This window comes from Lampetra fluviatilis, chromosome 6 (assembly GCF_964198595.1).
Source record: "Lampetra fluviatilis chromosome 6, kcLamFluv1.1, whole genome shotgun sequence".
Classification (NCBI taxonomy): Eukaryota; Metazoa; Chordata; class Hyperoartia; order Petromyzontiformes; family Petromyzontidae; genus Lampetra; species Lampetra fluviatilis.
The window spans coordinates 11967984-11994916 of NC_136280.1; the positions used below are offsets into that span (position 1 = coordinate 11967984).

Genomic DNA, 26933 nt, shown 5'->3' on the forward strand with positions numbered 1-26933 from the left:
ATTTTACAAATGTGGAAGTCAATTTAACAAAATGCATTAATACAGTGAAATGTGAACAAAGGAAAAGTAAAAAAGTCAATTATATTTAAAATTATAAATAAATGTATAGTATCTATATACAGGGTGTTTCAAACAGATTAACCCGATTTGAAATCGCACTATCTCTGCAACCACGAACCGCCCATGAATGAAACTCTTACCACTTGAAAGGGCGGGGCATAGAGTTTCAAATGATTACTGCTAGATGCCTCTGCCAGCGCACAAACAGCCCCTAGCCTCTGTCATTCGCAAGATGGTGGCCCCGCAACACAAGGCGGTTTGCGTTCTGCAGTTCAGCAAGACTAAATCCGTAATTGCAGTGCAGCGTGCGTTTCAACGGCGTTTTGGCATTGATCCGCCAATGTCAAAGAGCATTCGTTGTTGGTACCAACAATTTGAGGAAACAGGCTGTTTATGTAAGGGGAAGAGCACAGGGCGACCATGCACCTCAGAGGAAAACGTGAGAAGAGAGGCGTTTGGGACGAATTCAACTATCATTTCGATGTTGTCCGTACAGCAGGTGGAAAGCACATACAGTAGAGCATTTATAAAATGGTTAGTAAAACATGATAACTCATTAAACAGTTTGTAACTTTTTGTGTAATTGTAACATGTTGCCATTGTGAAATATACTGCTTTGAAATTGGGTCCATGTTTTTAAAACACCCTGTATATAAAAGGGAAATTTGTGAATATGTTTGTCTGTTCGAAATGTTTAGCATACTTCCCGACATGCAACAAACTTGAAATTTGGCATTTGGGTAGCTTCCAGACTGTATACAATGCAAAAAGTATAAAAATAGAGTTTTGTATTGGGGGGGGGGGGGGCGCAATAATGGATATATTTCGCATGGCAAGTGAGCAGTGACGTTCCATCTGTGATGTCACCCGCATGCGGCAGCGTTACGCAGTGTGCCTGCTGACGTGACGCATCCCCCCCCAAACCCTCCGCGTAGGCCGTGTATCCCGCACAAATGCGCGGCTGGGGGGGGAATAATGGATATAATATACTAGGCTACATACTTAAAATTTGCCACGTGGCTAGCTTCCATACTGTACACAATGTAAAAAGTATACAAATATACTTTTTTTTATTTGGGAGGGGGGGAAATAATGGATGAAATATATTGCACAAGTGAGCGGTGACGTCACATCTGTGATGTCACCCGCATGCGGCAGCGTTATGCAGTGTGCCTGCTGACGTCACCCCCCCCCACCCTTCGTGTTGGCCGTGTATTAATCCAAGACAAGAATCCAAGTCTCGGGCAAAGCCGGGTAGTAAAGCTCGTATACAATACAACTAAGTCAGAAAGATGGCTTAGGCCATCGGGAAAGATTTTAGCCAAGACCGGTGAATCAATATTTATTTGTTACAAGGAAAATTCCATTCAGCCAGTTACCCAGCTAGTTTTCAATGGAGATTCGTGCTGCATTAGCACAGAACAAGAACATCAGAATTTCCTTTATACTGGAATGACCTATAAAGCTCTTTTTCACAGATGTCCAGTAAGGCTCTCTAGGTGATGCAGACGGAGGAGCATCACCTTGATGACAACCTCTGGGTCCTGTCTCGTATATCTCTTATGAATGCATCTCACTCCTATAGCTCTATTTATGACACAATAGTGGCCCACAACTCTTAATATATTGGTCAGTCCAGCCTCAGTGCCAAGAGGCTCTAATCTACTAAGGCTATAATCTACTAAGAACATATTTTGCTTGGATTTCATGGAAAGTATTTTTGACATCGTTGCATTTATTGAATGTTTTAACATTTAGTTTTAGTGGTCAGTAAATCGGGGTTGTTACGTGAATGTACATTGTAATGATTTGTAAAGTTTTTAAAAAACATATTCACCAAAATCAATGTTAAGGCAATTACATTTAAAAAGAAAGAATCGTCATGCCAGCACAGCTTCTGTAATATCCAGAATATTATTTTAGTTTGCCATACGTTTTTTATATATATATGGGGTAATAATGGGTGTTTATGAAAGAAGTTTCAACTGATTTATGCAAGTGATTCCATTTTATGTCTCCAAAATCACTTAAACTTTTATAAAAATGAAGAATTGTAATGGCCTATATTAACCTCTTTTTAATATGAACAAAAAGTACATATAATGGTGGTGCATGTTGGCTGAGTTATGTGTGTGTTGTTATTGTATACAGCCCTCGGCTGTTGATAACAGTTGGTCAGGTTTATGTTGAAATTGTAGTTGTTTTATTTATGTTGACATGAGATGTTCATAAAAGTCCAATTTTTTTTACCACAATTCGCAGTGGACAGACTGTATAGATGCAAGTAAATACATGAAAGGATATATATGCTTCCTTATTATTATGAACGATGATTACTATTGATCCCTGCATTCTCCAAATATTGCTGTGATGCATTATTAACACGTGTCACATCTGTACAGTGTATAGCATAGATCATTAACCTTATCTGCAAGATTATTCTGTCGTGTGCCAATGTCAGAAATACTAGTAATATGAGGGAGCAATGAATTTAAATCCAACATTTGAGGTTTTTGTAATTATATTATATCACATGTACAAACATAGTTTCATCAAACACTTATTGACTATGTGAATTTCAAAATAGGGAAGTGTTGCATAATACAGGTTTTAAATTAGCTGTGCTGCACACATACAAAACAAGGTATTGATTTTCCAACATAGCAGTTATTAGTTAGCACTGATCTATGTAGGCAGTTCAATTTCGAGTATGTTCTTTTTCACGTAAAGTTTTACTTTTATAAAGTAAAGGTACCGTTTTTTTTTATTAAGTCTAAATAATATAGCAAGCCATGTATCAGTGCATAGCGTTGCTGGTTAAATTCCATTTTAATACGTGTTGTGCTAATAAAACAGATCGCATTGCATTTCATTAGTTTCAAATTACTTTGGTTTGTTTACAATATATTACGAACAATTTTGTTGCACTTAATGCAGCACGACGAGGGAGTGGGTGGACAGCACCACGCCTAGCCGCCTTTGTCTCCGTCGTGACGATGTTTACACATCACAAACAGGTACTCATTTGAGGCTGAGTCGACCTAGGCAAGGTCCAGGACTGGCTAAGATAACCGTCACTGGTGTTGGCCATAAGCGATAATCAAACTTGGACCGTCGGGTTCGTGGCGCAGCACACTCACCGATCGTTGCACTATCGGTCCCCACTTATAGTGCACACACACATCCCACAACGAATACTCAGTCTGTCGAACAATTTATGTTCCCGAATTGGCAATAACAAATCATGCAGGCTGCAATCAAGTCAAAATCTCTCGTGCGTGGTAAACATTACAACGTAGATGTGAGCCTCCTCTGAAAGAATCAACCAATTGTTGTTGTACATTGCTAATTTGTTGGATTACATTACTAAAACCAGGGCTGTTCATGAAATGATTGTGAAATTGATCAAAGTGAATTTTAATGAATAAATTTGTATGTAATCCTAAATGGGCTAAAATCTTACATCTTCACGTTGCATTTTCAGACATAGACTGTCACTAAGCAACTTACATCTCCCCCCTCCCAGAAGTATTTTATTGAAAGGGGGGGAAGGGAAGGAACATTCAGACGGGGTTGTTTGTGCCAACATGAGGGCTAAAGAAAGACGGAATAACCTCAACAAGCCAGTTGTTTCTTTGACATGGATATTGTTTTCGGAGAACCATATCTAGCTTCACGGAGCCGATGTAAAGAACCCCATCAGGGCAAACAAATGGACTTGTGATAGTGTCGAATTCAGAGCTTTAACATGTTTTGACAAGTGACAAGTAACAGATTAATGAGTACATACCATGTGAAGTTACAATGAAACGTAGCAATTAATTATTTCAATCTAACTCAGTACTTCAAGTTAAATTATATTTTGCTCAACTTAATTTAACCATTCCTTTCATGAGATTATACATAATTAAATATGCTAATTAAATTCACAAATGACAAGCATGTTCAAGCGTATTATTTACGAGTGAGTTACAACTTCATTTATTGCCCATAGATTCCAACTTTTGACTATAAGCATAAATCATTTACTCTGCGTTGTATTTTATTCATTGCTCTTAGGCTCATCTGTGCCAGGCCATGGAACTATGATTTTCCAACAAGCATGTTAAATACTGTACAAAACATTAGCTTGAATTATTTTACCCGAAAATATATTTCATTTGTTGTTGTTTTTTCTATCACCTAATATGTGTTTGCAAAAGAAATATGGGTAAGAATATTGTGGACGTGAACACATTAATGTCTATGTGTTTTTAAATCAGTAAATGTTATGGAAGAGACTTAGCGTATATCTATACAAATATACTGTATTGGGCCAAACAAATCCATTGCAACAGCAATTACTTAATAAAACTGCACTTGTTTCCTGCTCAATTGTTTAAGCAATGGATGGCATTCATCTTTCAAATTACAGCCCTAAGCCAGTGATGAATATTCCATATTCCAATGGTAAGGGTGGCTCCATCCATAAGACAACGTCTACTGATTTCCCACAAGGCGGTGCTCATTTTTATCAACTCCAGAGGGAGAAAGGGGTCAGTCGACCCCGGACCTGGATTTGAACTCGTGACCTTTTCATTATAAACCGAGCACTTTACCACTGTCACCCAGCCCAGTTAATACAAATATATAAGTGTTTTTGTAATGTGTACTGTAACGTGCTTTGACACTGTGAGAATCGGAATCCTTATTTATCCTAAAGAAATCCGATGAGCTATTAAGCTCTTTTTTCACAGATGTCCAATATCACTGTGATGCCTCAGTGCTCTGCGTCCCACCTTTAAATGAAATGATTCCATGCGTAAGGATCTAAATATAAAATCAAGTCTAGTCTCCTTCTCTTTTCTTCTTTCATATGGCAGGATATAAAAGCCGCAGTTTTGAAACATGCTAGAGTTGGATCGATACGTTTTTTCAACCATTCCAAGGAGGCAGTATATGCTGTATAGATATCAGCAAGACCAATTCGAACACAAATCAAGTCAGCAACTCCTGATAAACTGACTTCACTCTAGGGAACATCAGCACCTGTGCTACGGACATCAACGATGGCCCTTGTGCACTCTGTAGCCAAGTAGTGTGCACCAGTATGGACAATAAGTAGTCACACTCGACTTGTTGATAACCCACTGAACACTACAATGCAGTGTATCACTGAAACCCTCAAGTTAACCCCAACACCCTGGCTGCCTGCGCTGTCACAAATTCCCCCCCCCCCATCCGCTGTAACGCTGTAACACTCTGGGAAGTCCGCAAATCGAGGAAAACAGTCGCCTTCGCATTTATCAGGACCTCAATAACGTCTTTCGTCATCACTTGAAGTGACACAAGCCCTTGCGAATTCAACCCGGATGAAGCTTAGAGAGCTGAGTTCAAAATAACTCATAAATGAACACCTTGTGAAGACCTCAACGCAGAAGATATCTGTGTTTAATCTTCCACGAAGCTCATGCTTCACCCTAATCACATCCGCACAAACCATGGCAAATGCGGATACCTGATGTACGAATGGAAAATAAAAAAAAACTCTCCAATGTGTGACTGTAGTAATCCAGAACAGACCATGAAATATAACAATATAACAATACAATTCTCTGTTTTCACAAATATAAAGGAGACATTTCAGCGATACACTCTGCTTCTCAAGACACGGTTAGATGACTTGACCACCTGAATGTGATATTGTCGTTGTTGGTCTGCATCTACGTCAGCCATATGACAGAAAGAAGAACTGACTTCACCTGAAGCTTCTTGAGGAATTCAGTTTAGTTATTGAAGAATATCCCAGCAAATGTAAAGAAATTTTATAAATCATGTGGAACGACACGCGGTACAACCAAAAAAGCACACGAGAAAGCTCGGCTCCTACTTGTCTTATGTGCATTGCTGGGATTGTATAATCTATCGTGACTTTGACCAGATCATTTTTTCACCGATGATGTGGACTAATGCTCTCTTACATTAATGGATGGAAGGGATTTCATAGTGGCAATAGCAATATATGATTTCCGTGGGATATTGACAAACCTTTCATGCATATAACACAATCGTGGACATACATAGTCAGGAATGGAACTATGCACATTCAGATCTCAAGTTGTAGTATGTAATGTGTCTCATTATTTGTTGGAATTGTGTCAGTAGCCTGTACTGTTGGCACTATTGCTGAAGCATTCTTTAAAGTTTTGACATTCGTTGAAGTTTTGTGGTAGCTCATGTTCATCTGTGCACAGCAATCCTAGAATACATAACCGCTGTGCGAGTATCTCTAACCGGCACTCAAAACTCTTTAGTACATGTGAAGTTCTACATAAACAACTTGAATATCTTAAGGTTCGTGAAAATAAACGGTATTGACTATTAACAGGCTTAAGCATTCTCAAAGGGTTTGGAGAATAACAGATTAGAAGTTTATGTTCATTACATTCGTTTTTCAATACATTTTACGACTGAATGATATGATGTTGGATGCTGCCATCGTATGGTGTATGTAATTGTTAGCACATCAACAATTACTCCCCCTCCCCCCCCCCCCCGTGAAAAAACACAGCGTCCCGGCTGACCTTAATACATCGCGTAGCGGGACGACAAATGCAACAATAGCCATGTAACATTCGCAACGCATGGCAACAATCCAGCCCCCAAATAATACAGCAACCGAACAACGAGCAGGGGTGGTCATCTGAACCGAACCATCTTGGAATGGGTTCTTGTCGCCGGCCCCTTGTATGGCCCTGGAACGGGTCCCCCGGGGGGTGACTTGAAGATTGCCCAATGGGCGTGGTCCCTTCTGAGAGGAAGGTGAAGGGAAAGAAGAAGCAGGTGGCGGTCATACCATCTACCCCGGTCCACCTGTGGGCTGCACCGTCGGCAGTTCCATGGACACCAGGCCCTGGGATCCTGCAGATGAAGGAACAGAGTCTCTCTGAGGCGCAACCTCCGTAATCGTACATCCAGCTCCCTCGGACATATCAAACACCCGGCGATCAGAAGGTGGAGATGAAACAACATCATGATGTGGAAAATAGCGTTTCATTCGTGACGGTTGCACATACCAATGCCTGCGACCAACCTGGATCCACACACACTGCGGCCTCCTCCTCACCTCAATTACCTCCACCGGGCCCTGCCATGGCCTATGTAATTTAGGAGACGTGCCCATAGGCACCTGGGGGCAATGCAGCCATGCCCTCTCCCCAGGTTTCCACGGTTTTTCGGATTCCTTAAGCCCAGCCAGTTTTTCATTCGCAGTCTGCTGCTTGGCCGAATTGCCATGGGATGCCTCCTGCACTTCTGTCAACCACTGAAGGGTGAGGCTCATAAGTCCCAGTAGAGTGACTCTCTTCTTGCTTGGCTGAAAATTTTACTGGACTTCCATGGGGGGGGGGGGGGTCGCATTCTCTCCCGTACATAAAAAAAATGGGGAGAATCCGGTAGAGGCATGAGGGGCCATCCTATAGGCCGCAAGAACACCCGGAATGTGTAGATTGTTGGCACAACATTGACGTAAGAGTCCTATATAAATGCTCTACCATTCCGTCAGTCTGGGGATAATAGGGCGAAGTTCGAATTTTCTTTGTACCCAACAAATCACATACATCTTACAACAATTTCAAAGAAAAATTTCTACCCTGGTCCATAAGGAGACGTTCCAGGGCCCCTTTATCTAATCTATAACCATGCAGGAATGCCTCCGTAATGAAAGCCACCGACTGATCCGGCAGGGGCCATGCCACCGGCCACCATAACAGGTACTCTACCCCTACCAGAAATAATTTATTTCCCCTCGGAGTGGTGGGAAATGGCCAAAGGATGTCGAGGGCAACGAGCTCATTTACGCAGGACACCCCAATAGACAGCAGTGGTGGTCAGGTCAGTCTCGGCGGGGGCTTCCGGCGAGCACATTCCACACATCCCTTAAGCACGTTGTGAACGTCTTCTGACATCCTGAGCTAAAGGAAGTCACGCTTTGACATAGATGACGTTTTCTGCACCCCTATGTGCATCAATTGCACATGGGCAGCTCTTATTACTCTACCCCGCAGAGCAGTTTGCACCACAATACAGTACCACCGTACCTCCATTTCTTAGCGCATCAGTAGCGCATCTCGGAGGACCATGGGGGACATACCCCCTGAACCATTCCTATTGCTTGGCACCGTATTTTCAGTAAGGGGGCATCCTCCGACCGGAGGCGCCCCATATCTCATGTGTAAGACCAATAGGATTATCGTGCGCCACCCCCGGTATGGGTGGCGGAGCATCCACCGATGCTACAATGGCGCCCGGCTCCCCCACATCCTCCTACTTACAATGGTCGGCGCCCATCAAACACGCGCACTGGCTCTTCAGCAATAACCGTGACAGAGCGTCTGCATTATGGTGGTGCAACGCTTTCCGATAGATGACTACAAACTATTAATCTTGCAGAATTTATAACTATCGCGAGAGTTGCGTAGACGGCTGGTCAACGCGTACCGCATATTGCAAAGCCACGTGATTTGCATGTACCACGATTTGCCTACCGTAGAGGTACGGGTGGTACTACTGTACAAAGTGCATGATAGCCAACAACTCGTGGCGCGTAACACAATAGCGCTGCTCTGCGGGGGACAGTAATCAGCTACCATAAGCGGCCACACTCTCCACCCCGTTCTCCACCTGTGACAACATGGCGCCGACCCCGGTATGTATCCAACATAAACGACAAGGAGAAATCAGGGTACCGAAGGGGGGGTGCGTTCACAAGGCCGTCGCGCAGCGTAACAAATGCGGCCTCCTCCTCCTTCCCCCACTGAAACCTCTGGCCTTTCACCGTGAGAGCATGGAGTGGCTTCGCGATCATCGCAAACCCGGGCACGAAGCGGCGGTAATACAACACGAACCCAACAAAACTGTGGACCTCACCCATCAACGTGGGGGTAGGCCACTCAAGCACACACGCAGTCTTGTCAGGGTACGTGGCAATCCCAGACTTGCTAACAATGTGACCCAGGTAGCAAACCGACTTTTACAAGAGGTAACATTTCTGTGGATTTAATTTCAAATTAGCAACCCGCATTTTAACAAAAACCATACGCAACCACTGCAGATGTTCCTGGAACGTGCGTCCAAAGACAATCACATCATGCAAATAGATCAGACATGATTCCCATTGGGGCCCCGACAGTACCAACTCCATAAGTCGCTGGAAGGTGGCCGGAGCTGATTGAAGCCCCATCGGAAGGCAGTTAAATTAAATTAGCCCTTGCGGTGTCCGGAATGCAGTTTTAGGGCCAAAACCCTGACAATAGATCCAGGGTGGAGAAAAACCGGGCCCCCGACAGGGCATCTAACGAATCCTCCATCCGTTGGAGCGGATACGCGCCCGTCACGGAGACTTTATTTAACTTCAGAAAATCCACACAAAAATGCAAATTCCCATAAATGAGTTTTAACCAGAACAATGGGAGCACCCCACAGACTGGTTGACGGGGAGATTGTATCGGCCGCCAACATCTCATCGACCGCCTGATGAACATGGTCCTTCTCCTTCGGACTAAACCGAAATGAGTTTTGACTAATGGGAGCGGCGCCACCTGTATGAATATGGTAATGCATCAGGGACGTGCGGCCAACATCGAATTTACCTTTACTAAATACATCGGAGAATTCCCGAAAGCAATGCCTGCAACTTGCCCCTCTGCTCCCACGACAAATCCGTATTACCCCCACACAACGGATCCATCCACGAGTCATCCGACACCACTTCCCGTTCAACCGCGGCCACGACCCGAGTGGTTACATCAACATGCAGCCGTCGCGTGGGCCAACACCGTACCCGCCTGTATGACCGTGGTACCTAGCCTAGCATTCAATACTTGCAGGAAGGGCTACTGATCTCCCCTCACTATTGTCCGGGCCCCTATCAAAGTGAGACCACGGACCGCTCTATTCGAAGGGGTTAAAATAATCTTGATTTGAAGCTTTTGTGATGGCAGGAATCCATACTCTTTGGTTCTTTCGGTAAAGTCACATAGGTAGAAAAATAATAGATCACGACGTTTCGATCACAACACAAGAAATCGTCATCAGCTTGGACAAACAATGCAAGAAAAAAACTGCTGAAGTAGGTGAGAGATCTGCCATGACACGAGGTTATATACTCCTCAGCAGTAAGGGGGGCGAGAGAAGGGAGGGGGAGGAAGGAGGCAGGGGTTAAAAGAACCCCACCCCCAGTGGTTTTCTGTTCGAGCCACTTCCGCAGCCTCAAGGGTATGAGCATCTGTGCACTCGGGGGAACCATAAAAGTTTCGCATACAAGGGCCTGAACCACAGAGTCAGCCATACACAACCCAGTAGGGGACCCCGACAGTAACTCAACACAAACCTGGTCAATCAAAATCCGGAGGGGCATCCTCTTCAAAAAATCAGTCCCCTACAAACAAGGCACCGCCAATGAACTTGAAACCAACACCGGACCCGTCCTTTCAATATCACCAACCCGTATTGATGCCACAATTTGGCCCACAATACCTAAACTCCCACCATTAGTGGCAACATGCGGACTTTCCACAAGACTAAGACAACCCACCGTCGATGGATATGTACCAAAAAACAAACTCTGAAACAATGGTGGCGGATGCCTCCGTATCTATGAGCACCCGCACCTCAATACCCTGCACAAATCCACTTACCGTGGAGAATCCCGCTCCCACCGGGACCAATGCGGTCCATTGCCCGGGCCCCTGTGGCCAACTATCACGCACCGAAGTACCATCTGAGGAGCGATGGCATGTGCACCTGACACCGACTGCAATGGAGATACTCCCCAATGCGTAGACCCACGAAGACCCTCGACGCTCCTGGTTGCCCTCTTCTCCCGGGAATCCAGCCTAGGCCAACACCTCGGCATGCCATCGCAGGTTACAGTGGGCCTGGATGCATTGGGCTACCTGAATCGAGGACAGGTCGTCTTCCTCCGTGGCCGGCAAAAAAACGCTCATTTTCTGAGCCAGCGCCACCAATTTCTCCAGCACTAGAGAATCCAGTCCCGCCTGCTCCAACTTTGGGTACGCCGCCTGGGCCAGTGACATTAGTGCGCTGCGGAAGGCGAGGGGCGTCTCGGACTCCCCCCGACTCCGCATCATGAATTTCTGCCATGCGTTGGACAGCGTATGCTTGCCGCAGCGTCACCCTGTCCGCCTGGGGAATAGCAAAAAACGCCGCCAAGGCATCATCGTTCAGCGCGGTGGGAAGAGCATGTTGCGCCTCTGTATCGGATCACCCAGTGAGCCCACAAGTGGCGGTGAAACGCCGCTAGAAGGCCGCCCAATCACCCCGGCAGCCAAAAATTCCTTGATAAACGGCAGCCGCTGCGCAAGGGAAGACACCCCCGGATGAGCTGTCGGCTGCAGGTTAAATTCGGCGGAACTCGATTCATGCCCTTGGTCGGCAGTCACGGCAGAGTCGCCCGCTTGCTGCCCCCGAGTCGCAGACCCCTCCTTCGGCTCTTTCTTATCTAGCTGCCCCACCAGCGCCGTCACTGCGGAGCTCAGCTCCACGATGCGTGCGCTGAGTGCCCACAACCTTTCTTCAGCCGGCAGCGGCGCGGATCGTTGTCCTTTGCCCACTGCCCTGCTGGAACCACCTCTTCGGGACCCCTCACCGGGGTCCCGATTGCCGGGGCTACCTGGGAACCCTCATCACTTAAGGATATGCTGATGAGATCCTTCCTCTTCGCGGAATTCAACATAGCCTATTTTCCCCCACAAGGATTCGAAAGGAAAAAAGAAAATTCGTAACAACCCTACAATTTCTAGAAAAAATAAAATTTCTGTTAACACTCCTGACACCAAATGTAGTGTACTGATTCAGAGACACTAGTAGGAGGCACTCTCTCTCGTTTATTCCGGTCTTCACAGCAATAGGGGATAACTACATACCGGGTCAGGATAGACAGCATGCTTCCAAACCCACGGCTTGAAGAGGCGAAGACCACTCCTGATGGCAGCAGCCCTGACTGTGTGTCGGAGTTTGCCTTTTATCCTCCCCAGTGTGGCTAGGCTCCACCCTCAGCCACGCATCCTTCTGGATCCCCCCAGAAGGCTCCGGGCTTCGCCCACGGGTCCAACTGGTAAAATGGGCTGCTACCCCCACTCGCATTTTCTACCAGTCCTCAGCGCTACGCGCTCCAGTGACGCATTCTATGTCACTACACATGCAACGATTTGGTGCACATAAATATAGTTGCAGCACAACCTTTAGCGATTGTTTGTCTGTGTGTTGAACTTATTTAGTACTATACGTAGCCAACTGTGCAAATCTGAGGTGCACAAATACAATTATTTGACCACTTCACAAAAGGAAAATACACTCCTTTATTCTAGTACAGGACTCAACATGTTGAGTAATAAAAGGGGATGAAATTGCATTCGTGGGAAAATAAAACATATGATCGTGGTCTCCCCAGATACTCGATAGGCTCTGCTTCATACACAAATGTCAATACATAAAAAACATGCTAATAAGATAACCTGGCCGTGATGTATATCATCACCTATGCACAGGGAACCCCTGCAGTCACTAATGTATTATTTTACCCCTCATAGGAAACAGTTGGAGGAGGTACGACACCTCTGAGGTGATGAGCAACATCATCTAAAATTGTCATTGTCGGCTGCAGGTCTATTATTGTTACAGCATCGTCGCTATGCTAATTATTCCACTGATTTAAAAAGTAAGGTGTGGAAATTTAAAATTACAACTTCTATGCACTAATGATGACCTTGAAGACTGCAGCATTTTAATGGCAGAGGAATTGTCATGTTCAATTTCCCTTAGCAAGGCCAAATGGCAATGAGATAATTATCACATTTTTCTAATAACAGTGTGAGGCTTTCACATAAATTCTAAATAAATGGCTGTGAGTATTCTATACATTTATTGCTTTAATTACTGCGAGTACAATCGTTTGTTGTGAAGATATTCACGTACATATATTTTGGTATATATGTCTAATGCTTTTAAACGATCAATTAATTTAACATCAAGGGTCTGATTTATGAATATGACAGAAGGTGTAATGCGAGGTCAGTTTAAAGCTTCATTTGTTTCTGTGGAATGAGCAGAGCCAGTATTTAATCTCAGCCAGAACAGTCTAAAAAACTGTTCCGGGAATTGTTTCGGCACACACGACATGCATCTCGCCATATTTTCTTCCCCATGATTCTGCGGTGGTGTGTGTGATGATGTACCGTATGTATGGTGAACTTCTTTCGCACGGTATATAGCCAACCACGCTAATCGGAGGTACGGGGGAAGGGCAACAAACTGAACACAAAAGGCAGTTTTAAAGAAAAGCGCACTATGCAGTGACCATCTTTGTTCGAGGCTGCCCAAAGCCACTGCCAGGGTGGCCGGAGTTCGCGTGATGTGCAAAACACGCCCGTGAATATCGCTTAGGGTTACCAGGTGTCCTTACAGACAGAAGGGTGCAATCACACGTATGATAGTTACGGTTAGGTGTACCTTGTAATATAGTTGGCAGTGCTTTGCGCTAAAAAAATCCCTACTCCAAGCCGGCGTAGAAACGCTACGAAAAATACCGATTGAGGATTTCAATCCCTGGGTAGGAAGCAACGTATGTGTCGTAAGCATCGATGAATGCAACACTTTGAGGAGGGGCAAGGGAAAACACTTGTGCTCGCGCGTACGCGTGTGGGTGCATTTGTACGCTTGCGGTTCGTGGAACCATTTTAAAAGAGGTGAAGCCGTTATGAGAAGTGCAGAGCCATTCGTCTAATTGTGGCGTTATTTCGCGAAGTGCAGATGAATTCAGAAAGTACAAACTGACCTGTAGGATGACATCACACAGTGCTGAAGCTCTCCTACAAATGGTGGAGGAACTCGATCAACCAAAATGAGCGAGTGATGCGAGCAAAGCCATTGCACTCCAGATCAACTCACTTATCACTCCCATCCTTCTACAAGAACCTGAAAGTCTTGCACAGTCAACAGTTTTACTCCAGTTTGTTGGAGGTAAGATGTTGGGGAGATACTATAGGTAGCTCTAGATACTATAGCTAGATACTATAGGTATCTCTAGTATGACCCGATTGGTTCTCTAGGTCTTCTCCTTGGTCACTGAGCCCTGGGTGCCTAATTAAATGGAATTGTTGGTAACCTGACCTCCAGCCTGCATATATGTTCTGTATGTATGTTAAACTTTTTTTCTCAGCGTACATAGCCAACCATGCTACATACATACATATCAATCACCTCCTCTTCCTAAATGATGTAACAATGTTTTCTTGTCACATTATTCCAAACTTACAAGGTTTACAGCACTTAAGCTGCCATGAAATTCCTCCCCATCTGCCACATGCCACTATAGTCCAGAGGCATACAGATTATATTTAATCCGCATTCTTAAATTGCAGTCCTCTGATCCTTTCAGTAAAACAAACATGACTGCAGGCTCACTTATTTTAAAAATAAATACAATTTGGTTTCTCTTCACTTCGAGAGTGGTTTGTTTGGATCATTCTCCAACACAAAGCTTATTGCTACGTCCATGTCATTGTGTCCTAGTGAGACCTGTGTTAAGGTGCAAGCGCCACATCCAAAACCATTTTAACCACTCCATACAAGTGTCCAGCACCTGTATATATTGTGATAATGAGTCTGATATATTATCATGTTGCAGGAATGTTTCTGACAAAGGGATGGAATTGAGTTAATCTGCGATGGCAGACCACGTTCTCGAAGGGTCAGGCAAGCGATCATTTTTAGACACATTTCCTGGATATTTTTATTTGCAAAAACTCATGAGCCAGACCACCTCAAGAACACCATGAATTGTGCTACCATGCCCCTCCTCTCTCCTACATTACGTTTCACACCTCACTTCCAATTGCCATATTTTGCACAACAATTAAGTAATTCCGCTCTCTAATTGTGCGATACATTTCAGTATTCTGGCCCAATCTTGACTTCATCTCTGGCTCCACCAACTGTGGCTAATTCCTCCAATGTATGGATGGGGCAATACAATTACGAAGTCGCGTGTATGCCTCTACTGCATAAAAATCCTTTGAAAATCCACTACTATCGGGTAAAAAAAGGCCATTGGTCTTCCAAAAAATATCTGCGTGTTACCTAAATACTACTCATAAGTAGGACTACGTGTTTTGTTCAGTGGCATCAATTACTTTTAACTAAGTGCATTTGTATCTGAAATTCAAGTGTAAATGTTACGTTTAAACTTCCTCCAATTTCATTAGTACGGTTTATTTGTATTTCTAAGTTGCCAGTCATTAGATTCAATAACTCTCTATACTCAATATTTCATTAAGTGTATATTTCATTTACAAATGAAGTAATGTAATTATTCACTGTAGCACACTGCAGCTAGCTGCACAATGATGATTGTTCCAGAATATGAACTCTCTTTCAAACATGTGATTTCGCATCCTCACTCATCTGTATATTCGTAAACATACTTCTCAAACTATTGCTATTGATCGATTACAATTAAAGGGCCCTGTAGTAATAATGTGTTGTGCGAACCCCGAACAACACGTTGTTTCACTATCTATGCCTGTCGGCTTGAATTTTACGAGACACCTTCCTCCCTCACAGCCAGAGGCGACTGGCTGCTCTGTCTTGGTTAATTGTGCCCTGGTGGACTAGGTACACCAGGGTCTTGGTCTGGCCCTGAACTCGTCATATTAGTCAGTGGGGAGAGCTTGAGGCTGTGCAGCTGAGGTGCATATGCAACATCAGATCTTATGTCAAGGATCATCTCGGTTCTGCGCTTGTTAACTTTCTCAGCCTCCACGTTATTCCACTGTCTAGGACAACTCACTTCCACGTGCTGCACATTGCCTGTTTGTCCACATTTAAACGTCGTGTGTATGCTCACGTATAAACACTTTACATCGATTCTGCACAACAGCAGCATAGAGTGATGCTCACTTGGGATTATACTGAGAAACAATAAGGGGGACACATGGATCAGAGAACATATATACAAGATTAAATACTTAATTTTGACTGTTAGGAACAGGATATGGTCTTGTGTAAGACATGTCGCTGTCAGGGATTATGGCTGGTGGATGCCAATGCAAACGGAGTAGCAGCCACAAGAAGATGATGGCGATAACTTGGAGAAGCTTTGATCCAGAAGTTGATTGGTTATGACTGATGATCATTGATTGGACTATAGAGTCACATTATCTGTAGCACCATAACAACGTGCAGACCAGTCAGCACTTTTGCAATGTATTGCCCCTGCACCATGCCAATCACCAGCTCCGTGCCTCCTCCCTCTAGATTTTGATGACATTTTTAAAAACTCAGGGTCTCTAATTAATATTCTTAACCTGTTCCTAGTGAGCGGTTAACTCATTTTATATTATCTTATTGTGTTTGCTTAGTGCATGTGTTTAATTAATGGAGTAAAAAAAACGAATTCCATCGTGGACGTGCTGTCCGTAAGATATGCTTAGATATATCAACCTTCAAAGTACAATATTTTCCATTATAAATATATAATTAATTTGCGGATTACAATCAAAATGATTATGTGGTTAAATAGTTTACATTGCAAGAGTAAAACTGTCGCCTTTCAAAGGATAAAACAGTGGGTGATTAAAAAAATATGAGTTTATGTTTGTTTCGTGTGCTGTCATATTAAATTAAACATTTGAAAAATGTTTATTTTATTTTATTTTACAACATAAATGTTTAATTATAATTCGATGGTGAGGATGACCTTTGCATTTTTGAAAACTGCCTTTTTTTGCACTCAGTGAAAAATTGCCACGTAGAGTTATGGAGCCCCACACATTATATAATCTCATGGCTGTAAAAAAAAAATTGGGACCAAGTGGATCCTAAACCTGTGAGATTTAGTGACCCACCACGAAATGTAGACATGCAATCCCATTGATAATCATTGCAATGTCAACTTTGTTGAACACTAATCATTTATATATAGGTCAGATCAGTCAGTTGTTAATAACAGCAATCAAAGGGATCCACTCGGGTGTAGTCGTCTCAGGCTCCGTGGTCACCCCGGCATTGTGACCGTTGCTGGAGCTCGTGCACCCGAGCAAGATTTACTTACTAATTAAACGAAATATATTTTACAGATCTAAGGAGATGTTAACGAGTGGATAGCTTTCATCTTGCCAATACATTTCCAAAATGAATGTTTTACTTTAACTTAAAGAACGGCAAAATCCTCCTTGTTAACCACATCTTATTGTACAAGAGACTGGTAGTAGTTTTTTTTTTACCAAATGCAAAACATTTTAACGATACAAAAATATATAATCTTCAGTGAATTGTCATCACACTTTATGCAATGCTTATCTAACATTGTAGCTGAAAAGTCAATTATTTATTTAAGTTGAAAATAAAGCTAATGATTTATTTTATTCGATTAACTTATCCATGTTTTTTAAAATACATTGTCCATAATACGTGTTGACTATTGTGCATCTGTGAATCTTATTTCAATAAGTAAAAATAATTAAAATCATTGGTATCCTTTCTCATTGATTGGGACATGATCCTCCTGATACTCATGTACAACACATTTTACAGATTTTTTTTCTGCTAGATGGCAGATGTATAATTTGATCAAAGTTGCTGGTGCCCTTGCACAAATGCACTTTGCAGGGGCGCATCCTTACCTATTACCTATTATCTTTACCTATCACTTATTTTTCTCATTGTATAGATTTTTGTTTTTATGTTTGAGTATTCACGCGGCGATGGCGATTTGAGTGGCAAAATTGTGCCAGAAAGGGGCCGCGTGTGTAAGCAAAAATAAAATTGCCTTGACTTAACTTACCAGTCGTGCCCCATCCACTGTGTAATTATTACCAAACTTGCACGAACATTAGTTGCATAATGACAACACATTTGAAACACGCTCATTGTCTAACTTGTATATGTAAAAATAAAATCCATCAAATTCACAGGTTATGAAATTGATTTCTAAAAATACTGGATCTCCTAAAAACGTTCACTTTAAAATTAGAATATCAGGGATAACACTGTGTCACACATGTTTTTTTGGTCCTGGGTAGTACGTGTTATTTCCTAATTGCTTATGCATCAAAAGAACAGATAATGGCTAGTATTCCCGACAAATTGATATTGAGAAATTTACCTATTTTCCAGAACATTACAGATAGATTCAGTGCTGAGTAAACTTGGAGTAACTTCTAGAACATTCTAGAACTTTCCAGTCATATAAATAGTAGGAAAATACAGGGGTCTTAAGCCGATCAGTTCAGTTTAGCTCCAGCTGCCTAAGTGGATACATATCTTCATTTTTCTGAGATGTCATCAAGAGGCTGTAAGCATCCGGCAGATGCATTTTGCTATGTCTGCTGCTAATTTATCAAGACAAGAGCGAAAAAGTACACTGTGGAAGCATCTGCTAAGATGTGTGAGGCCGACAAAGCATATTTTCGGCATGCCTGTCGGGGATCAAGACAAATCCTGAGCACCTCATTTCACCTGTGAGCAATGCAAAAAAAAACTCTGCAAGGTAAGATGGACAATTGTTGCTCGGAATTTTATGTTATAAAATTTGTTACAATTTTTTTAATTGTAAAAGTTATTAATTTGATTTTTTTTACAATTTTCAATGTTATTCAAAAAATATATCACATTAGTCATGGGTGAAATGAATTTATTTTTGAAGGATAGTACAGAGGGGAAAAGAGAGCCATGAAGTTCGCTTTCCCAAGAATTTGGCGGGAACCCACTGACCACTCAAGCAACTGCTACTTCTGCATGGTGGACCCTTCCAAACGTCGGACTGGCATGAATGCACCTGCTATCACATATCCGGACCTTCCTTCATCCATCGCCCCGGTGCCACACTGCCATGAGCTTCCGTACCCACTCCTCTGGAGAGAGAGCAGCCGTCTTTAGAAGAGAGCAGCAAGTCAGAGAGTGAGGAAGATGTTGTATATCCAGATGACAATTTCAGAGGTGGAGCTGAGGAGAGAAACCCATACTACCCCAACCCAAAGGACCTCAACGACTTCATCAAAGATCTTGGTCTCACCAAGTCCAATGCCGAGCTTTTGACGTCTAGGCTCAAGCAGTGGAACTTGTTGGATGAAAGTGTGCAAGTTGCAGATCAGAGGAAGCGTCACCAACCATTTTGCAGCTTCTTCACCCGTCAAGATGGGCTCTGTTTCTGCCACAATGTGACCAGTGTTCGAGACAATTGGAATCGCCTGTAACCAGAATGAGTGGCGCCTCTTCAGTGATAGCTCATCCAGGAGCCTCAAAGCCGTGCTGCTCCATAATGGTAACAAGTACCCGTCTCTTCCCCTGGCTCACTCAGTGCACCTAAAAGAGGATTACAACAGCATTAATACCTTGCTGGACCCTTGACGTATGATGAGTACAGCTGGGAGGTCATCTAAGACTTAAAAATTGTGGCATTCCTGATGGGTCTCCAAGGCGGTTTTACAAAGTTTCCCTGCTATCTTTGCGTTTGGGACAGCAGGGACACCAAGTCGCACTACCACAGACAGGACTGGCCACAGTGGACCGAGTTCTCTGTGGGGATGAACACCATCAAGTAGGAGCCACTGGTGGACCCCTAGAAGGTGCTGATGCCATATTTGCACATCAAATTGGGCCTCATGAAACAATTTGTCAGAGCTGTAGATAAGGAGTTGGCAGCCTTCAAATACATTCAAGACTGCTTCCCTAAGCTGTCTGAGGCAAAGGTCAAAGCCAGTGTCTTCGTCGGACCACAGATAAAGAAGATCCTGGAGTGCAATGAATTCCCCAAGAAGCTCACTAGTAAGGAAAAAGTGGCTTGAAACAGCTTTGTCGTAGTATTTGTGGCTTCCTGGGCAATCACAAGGTCGACAACTATGTGGAGCTGGTTGAGACTGGTGTATAACTACGGCACAATGGGCTGTAAGATTTCCCTCAAAATCCATATCCTTGATGCTCATCTTGATAAATTCAAGGAGAACATGGGAGCGTACTCGTAGGAGCAAGGCGACCGCTTCCACCAGGATATACTTGACTTTGAACACTGCTACCAAGGACAGTATGACGAGAACATGATGGGAGACTACATTTAAGGACTGATTTGTGAAAGTGATTTACAGTATAATCGTAAATATCAAAAACTAACTTCTAAATCTTTTGTAGTAATTTTTGTATTTCTTTAGTATAAATGCATGTTCATTTCGATTCATGTTGTTTTTTTCTTACTTTATGTGATCGAAAATACACTAATTCGCCCGTTTTCTCATTGAAAATAGGTACATTTCAAAATATCACTGTCCTGATCACAAAAGCAAAGTTTATGGGGAATAATAGCCATTTTCAATTCTTTTTAGGCATAAGCAATTACGAAATAACACTTACTACCCAGGAACAAAAATTGTGTTACATAGTGTCACTATTGTTATGACTATGGGGGCACTGTTTTGATCAAATGGGACCTGATCACCTCGGGTATGATCAAACCCTGAATCCATATTGGAGCTGATTGGATTCATTAAACATTTTGTTTTATCCAATCACTCAGATAGAAAACCCAATCTCTCATCAGCTAATTGTAATTGGATTTTAATCATTATTAATACTTATTATTGCTCTATTTTTTATAATGTGTTTATTTCAACTCAATGCAAGCCCGGTACAGAGCACTGATCATAGAAGAAGACAAGAAGGGGGCGTCGGTGGTGGACATAAAACGCCCGAGACCGACACCGGGGCAGGGCTTAGTGAAGAGGGGGTGGATTGAGGTCACTGCACTACCCAGGTTGGGGTTGCCTCTAGCGGGAGAAGTGAATGTTTATATGGGGGGATGTAGAACGGTAATAGAGAGGCTTTGAATCACTACTTAATAACATATATTGTATTTATTTTTTATTATATAATAAATACTACACTTGTAGTTTTCTGACGTTAATTACAGTTAAGAAATCTATTGCACTCTAAGTACACATATATACACACACCACGGACTTTCCAGAGTGAATTGTAGGTATTATTACTCCAATGTGTTATCGAGTTGTACCACCTGCTGTTTTGAGTGATATCCGATGTTTTGCCCTACGTGCCTTTAGCTTCTTCAGAAACGGAAAAGACACATCCACGCGTTCACAAATACATCATTCTATCAATTACCAACATCTGACAATGTTGAATATTTTGTGACAAAACATTTCCCAAAATTTTAAAAACAAAAATTTCCAAAGAATTGTTATGCATTTCGTGAATCCAGAGACGTTTTTCATTGTATTCATTTCAGGTGCTCTGTTCTATTCACCCCTGCTTCTGACTGTAAGCAGCTCAAATGCATTGACTTCAATGTAAAATTAAAGACTGCCACGGTGTTATTGTGACCATGCAACTCAACCTATGGATCATATAGTAAACCACTGTAGTCTGTGCTCCATCAATGAAGGAATAGCGAAACCACACACACTCTCTCCAGCAACCTTCTCGTGGCTAGCAGACCTTGACATTGGCATTCAACTCCTGAGCATATTGCCACACATACGAATGGAATAGCTAACCTTGCAACGTTGTAGCATTTAAAAAAAAAATTGTGACAAAACGTGAGTCCGGTACAACACACCCGCCGATCGACATTGAAGAGGAACAAAAACTCCACGAAAAGGTTTTAGCATTTTAATTTAATATAAAATGATAAATTCATAGGTAATTTAATTTTAATTCTTAATTGCAAGTCACATCAGCTGTAAATAAGAATGTCTGAAAGACATTGGAATCATGTAACTTTGATTAATAATTTAACAGCTTTAATGTTGGAGGATGTTCCTATGCGCCACTTACTCATCACTGTTTTATGATGATTTGGATATTGGACTTCGTTGTATTGTCAGATAAACAGTGTGGCAAGGAATGCAAAACATATATTTCCCAAAATACTGTTCCAAATGTAGGATAAGAACCCGGTATGCCTGTCCTATACACAATATAACCTTTCCTCGCAGCTAGGACAAAATTGGCTGCGTTATTTCATTTTCCAGCCGCATTGTATGTTCACGTCACATCACGTGTGCGGATTATTCCAAAAAGGCAGCCTTTCACATCTCGTGAAGTAGTTTAAAAACAGGTATTTGCAGAATTACAATATAGTTTGAAACTTTAGATGTTATTTGAATAGTTGTGTAAATGGTAAAGGCGGAGCTCTGCGTTGTCTTCTTCACACCACTTCTGGGAAAAGGGCCTACACTAGACGAGCTCAAGAGAACGCCTCGAGAATAGACTTTGGCCTACTCTTTCATGTTTGCCAGACGTTTTGGAGGTGATGGGAGTACCCATACTTTATTGCACTACATGTCTAAAAACTAAACTAAAACGAAACTATTTGGATTTTACCAGGTAAAGTCCACTGAACTGTAGATATTTTTTTCAGAAGTGAACTGGCCACAAATGATAGCTCAACGGAGTGGGTTACCACGTTGAAATGTACATCAGCCAAATACTCTAGATGCATATTTCTAAATGTGGAAGGAAAAACCAGAGGACCTGAAGAACAATCCATGCGACCACGGGGAGGATATGCAAACTCCAAATATACAGGTGACAGGGTCAGGATTGAACGCATCACCTCCTGTATACCAGGCGAGGTAGTTAACATCTCGCAACCGTGACCTTCTGATGGACGAACTGTGGTAAACCCATATATACTGCTGGGTGGACAGAGGTGGAGGGATTTAAAATACTCACCCATTGTTTCAACTGTGACGTCAGGTGAATGAACCAGGGACCTCTGGATTGCAAGTCCAGTGTGTTAACTATGATACCACGGCAGCATCCTGTTCAATACCAATTGACCAGTACACTTACAGAAATCGAATTAGTCAACCAAATACGGTCTATGTGTACGTTGCTGTTTTAAAAATATTAATCACGAAGGTGTTTTAATAGTCGAATCGTGTTTGCGTATTTCTAATTACGTTACTATGGCGCAACCGTGTGAAAATTAACGTGTGTGTTTTGTTTATATTATAATGTATGCAACCATTTACCCTGGCCTCTGTTCTTTGCAGAAACCAGAGTTGGTGAACACAGCAGTGCTGACAGGCAGGCCTGTGATTGTGCCTTTGAGAGTTGTCACCATGGGAACAGACGGCCATTTGTCAGATGTATCCCAGCATGCCCACTGCCAGTCGGAGGATGAGGACATTATTAAGGTATGATAATGCTTCAGTGTCATGTGGTGGTCATATTGATATGGAAATTAGGCATGTTTGTTAGTTTAATATACACTTTTGTCCACTTTACAATGAGAATACATGTTTTTAGAAGGAATTAAAATTATCCTTCACATTAGGGAAATCATTTCTTGAATCCTAAATTACCATGGTTATTTCAGCACACAATATCACACATCTTGACAAATGTTAAATTAATGCCACTCTAAAACGAATCAAGTTTAGGTACCTTTTAATATGAATTATGAAAATGGACCTTTTCATTTTATGCATTGTGCTAATCCAGTATTGGTTATTGCTTAAACATTACTTTCAACATCATCACCAGCTGTGGTCAATCCACTGCTGGAGGAAGGTATCTCTAATCAACCATCGTCTCTCATGATACTGTAATGTAACAACCCACCCAGCACCGGCACACAAGCTAATTTCATCGCTCCATCCCCTTGGTGGAAGCACACTTGGACATGTTGAGTTTCTTGGCTGCCACTCTATCATTGTTCTTAAAAAGTTGCATTCCTATGCATGTTGAACTTCTTTTGCACCGTATGTAAGCCAACCGTGCTAATCATAGGTGCGCGGGAAGGAGAACAATGTAAATACAAAAGTCAGGTCTAAAGAAATTCGTTTTAAATCTAGATTTAAAAGTGCATACCTCCAGTGGCATCCTAATATCAGAATGAAGAACATTCCACAGAGCCCCAGAAGCGCATCTAAAAGTGCGTGATGCAGTGACCGAGGATGACTAGAGTTTGCTTGATGGTTTATGCTCAGCAAGGTATTGTGGTTCATTTGTGGCAAGCACTTTGTTAGTAATTAGTGCGACCTTAAAATGTATTAATTCAGAAACGGGAAGCCAATGCAACTCAGCGAGCACCAGATGGACATGGTTATACTATTATATATATACAATTCCTCTCCTCTCTGTGCCAACTTAGCATTATATTTGTGGATAACAGAATGATTGTAGCATGCGATGCAGTGTGGTGTAGCGCAGTGTAGTGCAGTAGGCTGTACCTCGCAGTCCCATTGTTGGACGACTGGTGAATGCTTTGAAAAGTTACATCCTACATGCCATGACTTCGTCATCATCGTCATCATCATCCGCCATCTTGCAGTGAAAAGTTTCACATCTTTCCGTCTGCTTCACAGTGGACAATAAAGATCCCTTGAGGTCATTCCAATAGAGTAGGCCATTGTGTGACGACATCATGGTCAAAATATGATAGATTTGAAGATTTACTCACAGATTGCTTATTTGGGTAACACATAATGTATAACTTATTTCGCACTGTACGTAGTCAAGCATGCTAATTAAGTGTGGAGGAAGGACAACAAACTAAACATTAGCAATAAACTCCCCCGACTGATAATACTTAGGACCCTCTTGAAAAATGGTTGACACTCAGTAAGAATGACCTGGGTAAACAAGTATAATAATGCCGAACAACACATGGTACAACCCACAACCGTATCAGAAAACTATAATGATGCATTGTGTCATTATCTTTAGCGTCCATCATCATCAGTTATTGCCATATCCATTACCTTCCTTCCAGTTCTTCTCGCACCTCGGATTAGCATGGTTGGCTATGCACGATGTCAAAGAAGTTCAACATACATACATTCTCGTGTGTGCAAAACGTTGTTCACCTCACACGTGGTTTCCAACCTCTCTTGAGTGTCATGCCACTGTCTATGCTAGCGAGCCAGCCATCTCACTGGCAAGGAATGCCGATGGCAGAAGCAGTAAACAATTGCCATCTTCATTATCCATTATTTACGGTGGGCTGCAATCAACCATAATTTGAAGCATAGTCATCTATCATCATATTCACCATTTCTGATCTTTGAGGTTTCGGTAGGGTGGCACAGTCTGGCGCAATGATAACACTTGTGCCTCAAAGCAAGAAGGGGCTGGGATAAATTCTCGACACGGCTCCCTTGCTGTGTGGAGGCTGTACTTTCTTCCCTTTTTTATGCATTGGGTTTCTTTGGGTTTTCTGGTTTTCTCCCTCAGCAAAAAAGTACACATTTACTGGTACTGTACACACATTCCAATGCTCAAAAACGTGTTGCAAATGACAAGGATTACACATGGAAACATTTCCCTGTACTGAAAAAAATTAACCCGTAAAAACAAGGTTTTTCACTATAAATCCTTTATATGCGTGGCGGCTGGAGTCCTCTCGTCCTCTGGCTTGAGATGGCTGCCACCTATGGGTCAGATGATTGCCTGCCACCATTAAGCAATTGGTAATTAAATATAAAAAAAAAATTCCTAAAAAGTGTAAAGTTATGGAAAAAAAATTTCAGGAAAATAAATTGTCACGCACAACGAGTCTGTGTGCAAAATGTCAGCTCGATTGGATCACGGGAAGTGGGTTAAAAAACGACCGAAAGATTTGCACAGTCGTAAGCGCGCAAGCAAGTGAACTTAATATAAAGGATTTTTAAAAAACGTGCTGGGATATTCAAGAAAATGTCTTGAGACTCAATGAGGCATTCCTGGATCGACGAGCATAATAACAATAATAAACAATAATCGGTAACAAAATGACCTGATCTTCCGATCTGGGAAATTTCAGACAAGAGGAAGGTCAAACTGCGAGTAATTCGGAGGAATTGTGGCTCAGCCATACAACTGTAAATAGCTGTGGATGAGAAAGCTATGGATAAAACATTTTACTCTAATTCTCAAATGGTTGGTGTTTTCATGTCACAAATGCGATTAGCATGGTTGGCAACGTATGGTGCGGAAGAAGTTCTAACCTGGTGATTCATCATTGCATCCTAGTACAGCAAGTAATATTATTTTAGTAAATATCCCAGGCAACAACATCGTTTTGTGTGATGCATATTGAACATATCATAATACACATATTATTGGTAAGGAAGTATCCCACAATACAATTCTATTCTGGCACCTCTGAGCTATGTATCTGCAGACCAAATTCCTACATTGCAATTGGCTATTTTGAACTATTGCCTTTAATGTATTTCTATTTACGTCTTGGCTCTGCATCATTTATCAACAAATACTGGTCTTTAGGCTTTGCTATAGAAAATACACTCACATGGTAATGTTTGCAATGTTTCTGTGACAATCACAGCAAGAACCAATTTCAAAGTAATCCAGGGCCTGAAACTGATTTATCCCGTGAAATAGCCAGCACAAAAATATAGGGAGGACCCACGTACTCAATAGGAAAAATGCACTAATCAATACAATGTGTAATCCAATTTCTAGCTGAATTGCCTTAACTTGATTCTTCGTTCGTTGCGGTGTTTCAGTTGAAGGATCTGTGCAGACCCGTGACTGCTGGTTTAACTTTCCACAGTGGTTGTTAAGACGATGCTAATCTTAGAGCGCACTCTTGTTGGACACTGATAGATTAGATCACCTTGGGCATGGTGCAGAACAGGCCATCGAAAACCTTTTCCACACTTGCAGGAGATGAAAAGTGAGTTTATTTTTGTTCGTTTCATGGGAATACAAAAACATATGCTGCACAAGACTGTCGTGGCTAGTCCTATTAGCGAGCATCTCGTAATGTACCAGCACGGCATGCACGGCGGTCGCCTCCAGCACTCAAAGCCACCCTTGTGTCCCCAGCACGTGTGGTTTAAACACTGCACCAA

General features: G+C 42.4%; 1 protein-coding gene across 1 annotated transcript in view; it reads left to right on the forward strand.

Moving 5' to 3' along the window:
- The window catches only part of LOC144933147 (transmembrane protein 132E-like), a 555499-nt gene that overhangs the window by 363868 nt on the left and 164698 nt on the right, over nt 1-26933 (forward strand). Inside the window, exon 5 of the mRNA XM_078857737.1 lies at nt 23127-23270. Coding sequence (XP_078713863.1) covers nt 23127-23270 — 144 coding nt within the window. The remainder of the gene's footprint in view (nt 1-23126; nt 23271-26933) is intronic.